Source organism: Papio anubis, chromosome 18 (genome assembly GCF_008728515.1).
Source record: "Papio anubis isolate 15944 chromosome 18, Panubis1.0, whole genome shotgun sequence".
Classification (NCBI taxonomy): domain Eukaryota; kingdom Metazoa; phylum Chordata; class Mammalia; order Primates; family Cercopithecidae; genus Papio; species Papio anubis.
Genome location: NC_044993.1, coordinates 54,648,635 through 54,662,255, shown reverse-complemented (window position 1 = coordinate 54,662,255; position 13,621 = coordinate 54,648,635). Strand labels below are relative to the sequence as shown.

Here is a 13,621-nt window from a genome sequence, read left to right as displayed (position 1 = left end):
AATTTCTATGAGCTCCTGAGTGAAGCTGACATTGCTGGCTTATGGCCTATACATTGAGTGGCACAGATGGGTATCATTTCCAGGCCTAGCCTGACCCAGAAGCACATCCTGGCCTCCCTCTCCCTTTGCTGGCTGGAGGCAGAGTTTTCTGTGGAGTACTCTAGGCCCTAAGGAACGGCTCAGGCCCTAGGTAGAAGGAGCCTGGGTGCCTGAATGATTGTATGGAGCAGAGCTTCTCTGCAGATCCACCTGGAACTAAGATGACATGGACCCTTATGAACCTAGATTGTTATAGCAGTTAGCTTTCCCAGTAAATACAGTGATTTTTAAGACAACTAGTCAAAATTAGAGCAAAGAAGAAGTTTGAGTATTAAAGTGGGCAATACATTCTAGAATTTATTTCTTTAAGTGATTTCATTGATCTCATATTAATTGACCCCACAATATGCAAAGAACTAATAAGACGCTTGGCACATTGAAGTTAGCCTATAACCTTGCATCTTGTGGCAAATACTGAGAATCAGCCATTTATAACCTCCTTTTGTTTTGCTTCCTCAGCTAAAGAGGTTGGAAACCTAAAATATTCACCATTCCAGACTTCTCAGTTAGAAACATCCATGGGCCCAAGTTCTAGCCATTAAGACGTTACCAAAGTGATTGGATGCAGCTCTGGGAAAGTTTTATTTTTTTAAAGGGACATAGGTGGCTGATGTATTTTATCCCTTTGTTGTTTGCCTATCCCTTTTTGCTTCTAGCTGGAACGTCCAGTGCAATGCAAGAAGCACAGCAGCCGTCTTGTGACCATGAGTTGTAATGTGTCAAGGATAAGGGAGTAAGAAAATAGAAGGAGGCTTGTCCCTGAAGCTGTGGAGCTGCTATACCAGGCATTGACTGCCTATCCCACCTCACACAGTGTGTGAGATCAGCTCTTGGATTAAGCCAGCTGCTATATTTGGTTAGTTTGACTTTTTTTAAATGTCATTTGAAATTTGTTCCCCAGTGTTGGAGGAGGGGCCTAATAGGAGGTGTTTGGATCATAGAGGTGGATCCCTCACGAATGTTTTGATGCTGTCACCAAGGTAATGAGTGAGTTCGCACTCTATTAGTTTCTGTAAGAGCTGGTTGTTAAAAAGAGCCTGACATCTGCTGCCCCTCCCTCTTGTTCCCCTCTCATATGTGATCGCTGCCCACACCAGCTCCCCCTTCACATTCTACCATGAGTAGAAGCAGCTTGAACCTTTCGCCAGATGCCCAACTTCCAACCAGCAGAGTTGTGAACCAAATAAACCTTCACTGTTTATAAATTACCCAGCCTCAGGTATTCCTTTGTAGCAACACAAACAGATGAAGACATCACCATCAGCAGATTCTTAATTAGTTGCAGTTGAACTCTGTCCTAACTGACACAGGGTTGATGAACTGCATTTGCCTCAGTGCCACAGGGCAAGGGAGAATGGGAGCTCATGTTTATTGAGCAACTTCCACATGTCAGGTAATAGACAGCCTTTCAGTTCATCCCTCTAATGACTATACCACTTTCAATATTTTCGCTTTACAGGTGAAAGTGAGACAGGAAGAAACTCACCCAAGGCCACATATGCAGTTTACGGAAGAACTCAGCTTTACACTCAGGCTTGCCTGGATCCCAATGTACATTACACCAAACCTTGATGTTGCATAAGAACCAAGATGCACGAGTGATTCAGGCTAAGAGAGATTCTATAGAGTTTACCAGTGCTTGGCATGAGGTCTTTGATTAAATATGGACATCAACAACCATAAATTTTAATGACTTCTACTAACTCTTTGGCTTTGATTATCTATCACTGGGCATTACAGGGAAGCCTAACAGACTATGTATCTCACTTCAAGGCAAACTTCAAGCATCCAGATGCATTTGCATTGGCCTGGGAATCCCTCATGCACTCCAGGACATAAGGGAGCAGGAACCAAGCCAGAGAAGGTCACTCAGCTGCTGCAGTTGGAAGAACCACTTCTGAGGACGAGTTCACACCATTACTTCTCCACTTTAGAGCACCCAAAGTGTACAATTTAGACTATTTTAATTGCATGACTTAATCACACTTTGTTTTAAAGGGTTTCTCATGTCTTGTGACATTCCTGGCTTAAACTGTAAAGTCCTTGAGAGCAGAAACCAAGACACCCATGGAGTCCACCCATGACCTGGCATTGAGCTGCATAAATGTGGGGTGAATAAGAACCCCGTGGTGATAGCTCCTGCCTGTGGAGTGCCCACTATGACAAGGGACTGCATATCTGAACCCACTTTCATCACCACAACAACCTGCAAGAGAGGAATTGTTAACCTTGTACAGATGAGAAAATGGGTGAGGATGATGAGAGCGGAAGCCAACATCTCCTTAAGTTCTTATTACGCATCAGTCACTGTGCTAAGCACATGATTTCACTTAATCCCCACAATAACCCTAGGAGTTATAAATTTTATGTATGTACATATTTATTTATTTATTTTGAGACAGAGCCTCGCTCTGTCAGCCAGGCTGGAGTGTGGTGGTGCGATCACGGGTCACTGCAGCCTTGACCTCCTGGGCTCAAGCGATTCTCGCACCGCAGCCTCCCAGGTAGCTGGGATTTCACGTGTGTGCTACCATTCCTAGCTGATTTTGTATTTTTCTTTTTGGTAAAGGTGGGGTTTTGCCATGTTGCTCAGACTGGTCTTGAACACTTGAGCTCAAGAGAGCCTCCCACCTCGGCCTCCCAAAGTGCTGGGATTACAGGCATGAGCCACCACGCCTGGCCTATAAATGTTATTAAATTCCCCATTTTACAGTCAAGTAAACAGAAGTTCAGAATGCTCAAGGTCACCAGCCCAAGGCCACCAGGCTAGTAAGTGGCAGAACTCAGCCTCTGAACGTAGGACTGTGAACCTCCGAAACTGACCTTATCTCACTACATTGCACTCATTGGACTAGAAATAAAAGGGAGTCTGTAAATGGTTCTGGTCAGAGGGCAGCACACAGAGAAGGGAGATAGGGCTATCTCAGAACAATAGCCGAAAGGAGGAGCAAAGGGGAGTGTGGGTGGAGGGGCAGCTGGGGAAGCAGGTGAAAACCAAGAAGGGAAAGGCGCCCTGCCTCCCCTGCCCTGATCTTCCCTGGAACCTTAGGCTCTGCCGAGCCTCTGGGAACCTAGTGCTGGGCAGGCACGTCCTGGAAGCAGGCCTTGGGGACTGACACGGAGCCAGCCATTTTCCAGGAGTGGCTCTGAACACAGGATTCCAATCCAGTGTTCACACCTGCAGTCTAATTCTCTAAATCCTGCCATATAAAGCATGGTACAACATGGGGTCTGTGGTCTCTACTTGTGCTGTGTGACCTTGGGAAAATTGCTGATCCTTTCTGAGTTTCCGTTTCCTCAACTATCAGATAGGGAGATGAATCGTACCCACCACACGGGGTCGTGAGGATGGAATGATGTCACATTTAAAGCAGCGCTTAGGACAGTGCCTGGCACGCCATGAATGCTCACTATGGGGAAGTTGTTATGAAAATCCCTTACATTCTGTCCCAGGGCATGGCTCGGTCCCAATGCCTCAGGAAGAAGCAGTCTGCTCTGTCCCCCAAAATGTCTGCTGATGCAAAATGTCCAAAGAAAAAAAACCAGGCCTGCAAATCTGATAGCAAAAGTGATGGTCTCAGCCGGGCGCAGTGGCTCATGCCTGTAATCCCAGCACTTTGGGAGGCCAAGGTGGGCAGATCACTTGAGGTCAGGAGTTCGAGACCAGCCGGGCCTACATGGTAAAACCCTGTCTCTACTGAAAATACAGAAATTACAACAATTAGCCAGGTGTGGTGGGGGGCACCTGTGGTCCCACCTACTCGGGTGCATGATGCAGGAGAATTGCTTGAATCCAGGAGGCGGAGGTTGCAGTGAGCTGGGATTGTGCCACTGCACTCCAGCCTGGGTGACAGAGCAAGGCCCTGTCTCAAAACAAACAAAAAAGTGACAGTCTAAAAATTCCTGTCTCAAGAGCTTGCCCCAGACTGCCATCATTTATTTCTCTCCAGTTGTGTTCCAGGAACTTACCACATCTCATTTAATCTTCACTATAATCCAGTGTGTCATTAGGTTCACACCCATTTTATGGAGGAGAAAGACTGAGGCTCAGAATAATATAGACACCTGGGGTTAAAGCCTGGCTCCTCTTCAGTGGGACAGAGGAGCCACATACAAATCCAAGACTGGAGGGATGGCATAATATATTGCAATTTGCCTAACCTCCCTGGAGTATTCTCGTCTGGAGATTGGAGATGATGCTGTCGATATATATTAAATGTCTGTTTTAAATAATATGTGTTCTTATGTGTTTAGCAATATATAAAACTCTTCTGGCCCCCAGACACAAGGAGGCAGGCCTCATCCCATCTATCATCCCTCACCCAGGATGGGGGCACTCACGGAAAAGCACCATGAGGAAGCGGGTCTGGTTCAGCATCTGGGTCAGGCCAGCGGGCGTTAGCACTAGGAGATTGCGTTCCTCCAGGATGTGCACAGGTTTGGTTATGTGGATGCTGGAAACACCAGCGTTAACCTCTGGTGAGCTGTGGACAGCAGAGATACGAGCGGCCACCAGCAGCAGGGGCATCCAGAGCAGGTCCATGGCTGTCCTGCAGGGGCCAGAGAAGGAACAGAGACCTTATCAACACAGGTGGTGGAGCCCCACGTCATCAATCCCCCGTCCTTGTCCAGCCGGTTCACGTAGGGTGAATGTGGCCTGGGCATTGTCTCCCAGCAATGCCTGCAGCTTGGCAGCAGCCCTGGAGAAGAAGCAAAGTATTAGGTCAACCTCAGCCCAGTGGTGACTGTATGGGGAACCTTAGAGCAGCAACAACCCACTGGCAGCAGCTGGATGCGGAAGCAAACGCAGACCGCTCAAGCCTACTGACTTCCCAGCCAGGAGGCGAGACTTGTGCAGAGATAAGGTCCCATTTCAGAGTCCTCGGGTGAGCCTCTGAATCTCAGAGATAACTGGTTCAATCCCCCATCACAACCCCCCAGGAATCCCTCTGTCCACAATGTCCCCGCTTCACCTTCCTCCAGCTCCTGCTTGAATGCCCCTGTGAAGGGAAGCTCACTACCTTGCAGTGTACCCTGTTTAATTTTTGAACATATTTTATCAAGTGTAAATATTTAAAAAGTCATAACTATAATACACACTTGTAAAAGTTTCAAGCAATACAATACAAATGTCAAGAAGAAAGTAAAAATCTCTTCCATTCTCTCACTGCTGAGAAAGTGACTCTTAGAAGTATGGAATGAATCCTTACAGATATTGAAAATACCTATATAAACATACCTTTGAATATATCTATATCTATATATAGAGAGAGAGAGATAGAAAGATAGATTTTTTTTTTTTTTTTTGAGATGGAGTTTTGCTCTTGTCGCCCAGGCTGGAGTGCAGTGGCACAGTCTCAGCTCACTGCAACCTCCACATCCTGGGTTCCAGAGGCTCACTCTAGTGATCCTCCCACCTCAGCCTTCCAAGTAGTTGAGATTACAGATACCTACCACCACACCCAGCTAATTTTTGTGTTTTTAGTAGAGATGGGGTTCCACCATGTTGGCCAGGTTGGTCTTGAACTCCTGACCTCAAGTGATCTGCCTGCCTCAGCCTCCTAAAGTGCTAGGATTACAGGCATGATCCACCACTCCCGGCCTGAATGTATGTTTTTAAATATAAATGGAATCAGATTATCTTTTTTTTTTTTTTTTGCTTGATTAGCTCTTTTTAACCCTGGATACACATGAAAATCCTCTGGGGGAGCTTTTAGGAGAACACCGACACTCAATCTCATTCCAGACCAATTAATTCAGAATTGCCCAGGATGGGGTCTAGATACCTACATGTTTCAAAAGCTCCCCAGATGATTCTTTTGTTTTATTTCAACTTCTATTTGGGAAATTTTGAACGTGTACAAAAACAGAGAGATGGTGTAATGTACCCCCAAGGTACCCATCACTCAACTTCACTTATAGTCATGACCAATGTTATTTTATTTGTATTCTTGACTCTCTGCCCTGGATTATTTTGAATCCAGTTCTGGGAATCATGTCATTTCACCCATAAATACTTTATTATAAATATTTAAAAGATAAGGATTTTTCAAAACAACACAATAACCTCAATACTATTATCATACTTAATGAAATGCACAATAATGTCATCATATCCTCAAATATCTAGACAGTGTGCGAATTACCCTGATGGCCTCATAAATTTTAAGTCTGTTTAAATCAGGACCCGAATGAAATCCATGAATTGTCATCAATTGTTTTGTCTCCTAAGCCTCTCCCAGGTAAATCTATCATTCAGTTTGTAGCTTGAGAAGCACACGGTCAAATGAAACCAACAAAGGGCAAGTGGAGAAGAGGAAGAGGGGCAGGTAGATAACCTGGTTTTCTGGACAGCTGAATGATACAGACCATTTAAATCTGTGTCTCGGTCAAAAGGCTCATCACCGTCAGCTCAGCCTTGAGTCCCTAATGATCTCAGGGTCCCAGGATTCACCAGGTGACATGCCACTTACCAGCCCGGACTGAGCCTGGTACAGCCGTGATGACTATCAGGTGGAACCCTTGTTCTTAGGACTAATTTACCTGCTTGTTTATTTGTTCATTGATGCACTTACTTGTGAGAGAAATGGCTGCCTAAGAATTCTTTGCCTAGCTGGAGACATCAAAGTACTAGAGAGTTAGTTTTTATTCTACAGAAAAGCACTTGAATAACCCCTTCGTTGTGATATAAATGTAAGGGTCACCCAGAACCATTCTAGGCCTGACAGTCCCTTCAAACCTTCCAAACCTCCTTGGTGCCCAGTATCCCTTGGCTGGCAGGAGGGAGCCAGATCTGCAAAAGCCCCAAGGGGCCTTCAGAGAAGAAACCTTGAAATTCAAGGTTGTGAGACCCTCTCTGAGAAGTCTGGATGGCACTTGCTGGAGGACAGAGGAGACTGGAGGACAGAGGAGACCTTGAGTCAGCTGGACTCCTTCAGGGTACAGAGCTGAACCACGGGCCCAGCTCAACCACTGTGGAGGGCTGAGGCTCTGAGCAAAAGCTAGGCAGGAGCGGCTACAGTGGGCTCGTCCTCACGCCCTCGCCTCCCAGGCCTTTGACAGAGTGTTTCCCTGGGTTCCTGATCAAGGAAAGGGTAGTGGGAGGTGTCAGGTTTCCTGCTAACCTGGGCGGGCTGGGTTATGAGCCTCAAATGTTTCCAGTGCTTCAGGTCGAACAGGACGGAGACCAAGCCCCACTGGCTGGCGAGGAGAGCCCTCCACGGTCAGACTCTGGCCACCAGGCTTCCCTCTGGCTCCACGGAGCCAGTCACAGCTCCTGTTCGCTCACTCATTCATTCATCAAATATTTTTGAAGTCTTAAAACATGTTAAGTACCATTCTAGGTGCCAGGGATACAAACAATATTCCTTGCATCTTAGTGGTGGGAAACACAGTGAAATAAATAGATGCGATCAATAGTGTGTCAGATGATGGTAATGCAAAGGAGAAAAGGGGGATAACAGAAGATTCGAAAGTGATGGAGTCGGGGAGGAGTGTTGGTATTTTCTTCTTTTCTTTCTTTCTTTTTTTTTTTTGAGACAAGATCTCACTCTGTCACCCAGGCCGTAATGCAGTGGTGCGATCTTGGTTCTCTGCAACCTGCGCCTCCCTGGTTCAAAGGATTCTCCTGCCTCAGCCTCAGGAGTAGCTGGGATTACAGGCACATGCCTCCATGCCCGGCTAATTTTTGTATTTTCAGTAGAGACAAGGTTTCGCCGTGTTGGCCAGGCTGGTCTGGAACTCCTGACCTCAGGTGATCCACCCACCTCGGCCTCCCAAAGTGCTGCGATGACAGGCATAAGACACCGCGCCCAGCCGATATTTTAAATAGGGTGACCACGGGAAAGCTTCATTTAGAAGTCGACATTTGACTAAGGGAAGCAAAGAAGTGAACTATTGTATTTGCATTTCTGGGAGTGTGGGAGAAATAGCCTCTCTCTGCCCTGCTCCTGTTTTTCCTCCCAATCTCTCCCACAATACCTGGCTCAGCTCTGCAACACCCCAGGGCTCCCCTGAGACTGTAGCGCCCACCCTGGTCCAGCCCTGGGACTGTGCTCTCAGCCATCCTACCTCCAGCCTGCCCTGACCTGCCCCTTTATTCTCTCAGCCTTGGCCCTTGGTTCTCCCGGCACCTGCTTCTCTAGCCTGACACCACTGTGGGTCTGCTGTGTCCCCCAGCACAATCTCCCCAGCCTCACAAAGTCCAAGCTCAGCTCCAACATCAGCTCCCTACCCGCTACTCAGAGGAGAGTGACTGTGATGGGAAACTTTTATTAATGAGAATAGCCAAAATCGAGGGGCTGGTCACCAGCCATATTTTGCTGAGTGCCAACTGTGTGCATTCCCTTCACCAGTATGCCGTGGAGAGACCCCGTGTCTCAGTCACCCTGGTTTCCTGCCAAGAGGGTGTGGTAACCTCCTCATTGATCCCGCCTCTGCTTCTACTCTTTGCGCTTCACCTCAACCCATTGCCCACAAAACAATCAGATATTTCCTTTATTTTTATTTTTATTGTTTGAGACGGAGTTTTGCTCTTGTTGCCCAGGCGGGAGTGCAATCGCCTGATCTTGGCTCACTGCAACCTCCGCCTCCTGGGTTCCAGCGATTCTTCTGCTTCAGCCTCCCTGGTAGCTGGGATTATAGGCACCCGCCACCATGCCCAGCTAATTTTTGTATTTTTAGTAGAAATGAGATTTCACCATGTTGGCCAGGCTGGTCTTGAACTCCTGACCTCAGGTGATCCACCTGCCTGGGCCTCCCAAAGTGCTGAGATTACAGCTGTGAGCCACTGCGCCCGGCCGAGATTTCCTTTTGACACAGGAATTCCATCACACCACTCTGCCTATTAAAAGGTGCTCACTTGTATATATTGTGCAAAAAAAGTTTCTGCCTCTTTTTTTTTAACAATCCATTCACGAAACCACACACCAGCCAAACCGTTCTCTGTGGTCTACCAGGCCCCACTGGCTCTGGACCCATCTGGCCTTATCGCCCTCCTCTCTCTCTCCTCCTGCACTCTGGGGAGCCACACTGGCCTCTTCCCTTTCCCAGGCACACCCTACCTGGGGCCTTTGCCTCTCCCTGGGGCACCCTTCCCTCACATCGCCAGCCTTTTCTGGTTCTTTGGGTCCTGGCTCAAATCCAAGCTCATCAGAAGGGTCTTCCCGGGCTGCTCTGTCTCACCCCATCTCAGCTTTCAGCACGCTCTGCCATATCACCATTGTTTGCGTCACATTTTGTATTATTATTTCTGAGTGTACTTTGTTGTCGTCGTTTTGAACTTTATAATGTAAATACCGTTGTTCACAGCTGTTTTCTTGCCTCCAGAACAGTGCCTGCACCAGATTTGGAGCTCAATGAATGTTTGTTGAATGAATGAACGAGTGGCCTAATTTAATTCTTACACAACCAACCCCATCCATGGTTCATTTCAGTGGTTCGCAACCATGACTATGCTGAGAATCTCTTGGAGGGTTTAATAGAAAATGCTGATGTTCAAGCTCAAACCCAATAGGTTCTTATTTAATTGGTTTGGGGTTGGGTGAGTCTGGGCATTGTTACTATTTTTTAAAAGTCCTCAAGTTGATCCTAATGTGTAGCCATCTATACCAAAACCCACACTTAAAACTTAAACTGGTGACACCTGGCACAGAAAAGCCTCCCAAGGCAGGGCCCATCAGTTAGACTTCCCATTTTCACTGAAGCTCGTACCTGCAGGAAGCCAAGGCCACTCCCAGGGTTACTGAGGCCGAGCCGGGGCTGTGCTGGGGGTGGGGCCACAAACTCTGCGGTCCCTTGAGAAGGGAGGTTGTAGCCTGAAGAGGAGGCTCCTGGCTTCTTCTTGTGATCAGGGCAGGACCCGCAGATGACTGGGCATTCTAAAGAAATCCACAGGCAGAAATGAAGTCCCTTCCTGGGCATACAGAGGCCACAGCAGCCTCAGCAGCAGTTCTGAGTTCTGGGGTTCTAGAGGACCGGGGGTGACCCTGGAGAAGAATGGGCCATTGTTGAGTAAGAGGGGGCCCTGCCTGGCAGCCCTTGCTGAGTTCACTTGAAGGGCCAGAAAGCAAAACTCACTGTGGGGTGCTGGATATGGCCCAGGAGGGTTCTGAACTCAGTGCCTATAGATTGGAATTTGAATCCCAGCTCTATCTTGAACAGCTGTAGGGTCTTGAGAATGTCACTTACTCTTTCTGAGGTGCGGTTTCCATGCCTGTAACATGGCATCTAACTCAGAGGGGTGTTGTTAGCAAAGTAAATTATGTGGAATTTAGAAGATAATTAAGGCTATGAAGAAAAATAAAACCTGAAAGGATGATGAGGAACGCCTGAGAGGGGGATGGGATAAAACAAGATGATTTATGCAAAATGAGCAGCTCGGTACCTAGAAGGCAGTAGCCCCCTCACCCATCACCACCCTGGCCTCATCTCCTTGGGGAGAAAGATCGCTACTCACCCTGCTCCAGCCACACTGGTGTGTCCCTGCCAGTCTTTCAGTACGATGTCAGGGCCTCTGCACTTGTGGTTTTCCCTGCTAGGGAGGCTCTTTACCCAGGTAGACTCAAGGTTCACCCTCTTAGCTTGTTCCCGTCTTTGCCCAAATCTCACTTCCACAGTTGGGCCTTTCCTGGCCACTTCGTTTAAATTTGTCAGGGCCCCATCCCCATCTCAGGCGTTCCTCATCATCTTTCCAGGTTTTATTTTTCTTCATAGCATTAATTATCTTCTAAATTGCACATAATTTACTTTGCTTACCAGGTGATAGGTGCTCAATAAATATTTGTCGAATGAATAAAGAAAAGGCTGTTGATATTATTAGCATCGTTATTATTGTCAGAGTTTGCAACCTTTGGCTATCTGCTGCCCAACTCTTACTAAATACTAATGGAGATGATTAACATTCATTTCACTAAATTTTAACATCTGTGGGTTTTAGTCCTAGAGCTTTGCTCTTCTCTCTCTTTTCTTTTTCTTTGAGACAGTGTAGTGGCGCCATCTCCGCTCACTGTAGCCTTCACCTCCAGGGTTCAGGCAATCCTCCTGCCTCAGCCTCCCGAGTAGCTGGGACTACAGGCACGTGCCACCACGTCTGGCTAATTTTTGTGTTTTTAGTAGAGACGGGGTTTCACCATGTTGGCCAGGTTGTTCTCAAACTCCTGACCTCATGGATCCACCCGCCTCGGCCTCCCAAAGTGCTGGGATTACAGGTGTGAGCCACGGCACCTGGTCCCGCTCTTCTCTTTCCATACTTAACTTCTATACTTTTGTTGGCTTGTTTAAATGCATGAGTTCAAATATTCCCCTTTAGAAGTAACTCCCTCATTTAGTCCCCTGGATTTGATCAACTGATTGCATTTACTATTAAGACTGTTTTCTCTCTGCCTATTAGAAAAGCTCTTCTTGGTTGAACCACACTCATTGAATACCCGAATGTCTTAATTTGAACTCATCATGTCCCTTTCAACTTTTCTTGCCAATTATTCCTTTTCTGGATGCTGTGTTTGTAAATAATTCCTGGGGTATGTTTGACTCTTTTTTCTCCCCTGTCCAAATCAACCATCTACTCTGGCATGTATTATTTTGACATCTTTCACACTTGTCAACTTTTCCTCACAAACTAAAACACTTGGGTTATTATCTCAAATGGCCTTTATTCACTTTCCTTCACTCTTGGACACAGTTAGTTGTTTCTTGGCATAACATAGACACTTTCATGGTGATACTCATTTACCAATAAAGCTGCTGCTTCTTTATTTTTTTATTTTATTTTTTGAGACAGAGTCTCGCTCTCTTGCCTAGGCTGGAGTGCAGTGGTGCAATCTTGGCTCACTGCAACCCCCACCTCCTGAGTTCAAGTAATTCTCCTGCCTCAGCCTCCTGAGTAACTCGGATTACAGACATGCGCCACCATGGCCGGCTAATTTTTGTATTTTTAGTAGAGATGAGGTTTCACCATGTTGGCCAAACTGGTCTCAAACTCCTGACCTCAGGTGATCCACCCGCCTTGGCCTCCCAAAGTGCTGAGATTACAGGCGTGAACCACTGTGCCCCACTTAAAGTTTCTTTTTGTAAAATAACATTAATTTCTTTCTGATTAGAAAAGAACAGGATTTAATTTATGAAACATAGAATATACAGAAATGAGTTAATTAAAATCATACATCATCTTACTTAGAGAAACATTCATATTTTGTTATGTATGGGATTAATATATACTTTTTAAAAATAAAATTGTGATTATATTATCTATAAAGTGTATCCAGTTCTTTCATTGAACATTTATGAGACATTTGTCATGTCTTATGATTATATATCCTTTTAAAAAGTACTGATGGAGAGTAGTGATATTGAGATTAGACTGCCGGAAAAATAGATAATATCCAACAGTCCGTACACCCTACTGAGGGTAGAGATTGTATCTTTAGATCTGGCTGGAGATTCAGAGATGAGGTTGTATCCTGGGTCGCAGTAGAGGACTGAATGCTGAGCAAGTGGACACTGAAGGCCCAGAAGATGGTTCCCTGTGGCCAAGCTTGGCAGCAAGGGAGAGGAGCTGCCTGCGTGGAAATGAGCCAAACTGGCCAGGCCAGGAAATGAGACAGAGTCACAGGGGAACAACACACAGTGATGGATAAAAATCCGGTGTGATGTTTGAATCACTGCAAAGAAAGGCAGTTAATGGTTCAGCATCCTCTCCATAGGACACCCATAACCCTGTCATTGCAACAACATGGATGGAACTGGAAGTCATTACATTAAGGGAAGCAAGTCAGGCATAGAAAGCAAACATTCTGTTCTCACTTACTTGTGGGAGCTAAACAGGAAAACAAATGAACTCATGGAGACAATAGAAGGATGGTTGCCAGAGTCTGGAAAGTGTTGCAGGGAGTTGGAGGAGAAGGGGGATGGTGAACGGGTACAAAAAAGTAGTAAGAATGAATAAATAAGGCCTAGTATTTGCTAGCACAACAGGATGACTATCATCAAGAATAATTTAACCATACACTTAAAATAACTACAATAGTATAATTGGATTGTTTGTAACACAAAGGATAAATGTTTGAGGTGATGGACCCTGATGTGGTTCTAACGCACTGCATGCCTGTATCAAAATATCTCATGTAACCCATGAATGTATATACCTACTATGTACCCACAAAAATTAAAAATAATTTAAAAGGAACTTCAGAGAACAAACAACAAAAAGACTAGTATGGCTGGAGCAGAGTGAGACAGGGGGTTTGAGGAGAAAAACTCGCAGGAATTCCTGTGGGGCCCTGTAGGCAGCTGACAGGACTTTTTGTTTGTTTGTTTGTTTTTGTTTTTTTGAGACGGAGTCTTGCTGCGTCTCTGGCTGGAGTGCAGTGACGTGATCTCGGCTCACTGCAACCTCTGCCTCCCGGGTTCACACCATTCTCCCGCCTCAGCTTCCCCAGTAGCTGGGACTACAGGTGCCCACCACCACATCGGGCTAATTTTTGTATTTTTAGTAGAGACAGGGTTTCACCGTATTAGCCAGGAT

The 13,621-nt window shown here is 46.2% G+C and overlaps 1 protein-coding gene across 1 annotated transcript in view; it reads right to left on the bottom strand.

Moving 5' to 3' along the window:
• Positions 1-10,065, bottom strand: part of PDILT (protein disulfide isomerase like, testis expressed) — a 45,100-nt gene extending 35,035 nt beyond the window's left edge. The window contains exons 1-2 of the mRNA XM_003916623.5: positions 9,811-10,065; positions 4,441-4,649 (exon numbers count right to left, since the gene is read on the bottom strand). Of these exons, the coding sequence (XP_003916672.1) occupies positions 4,441-4,642 (202 nt within the window). The 5' untranslated portion in view covers positions 4,643-4,649; positions 9,811-10,065. The remainder of the gene's footprint in view (positions 1-4,440; positions 4,650-9,810) is intronic.
• Positions 10,066-13,621: the final 3,556 nt, after the last annotated feature.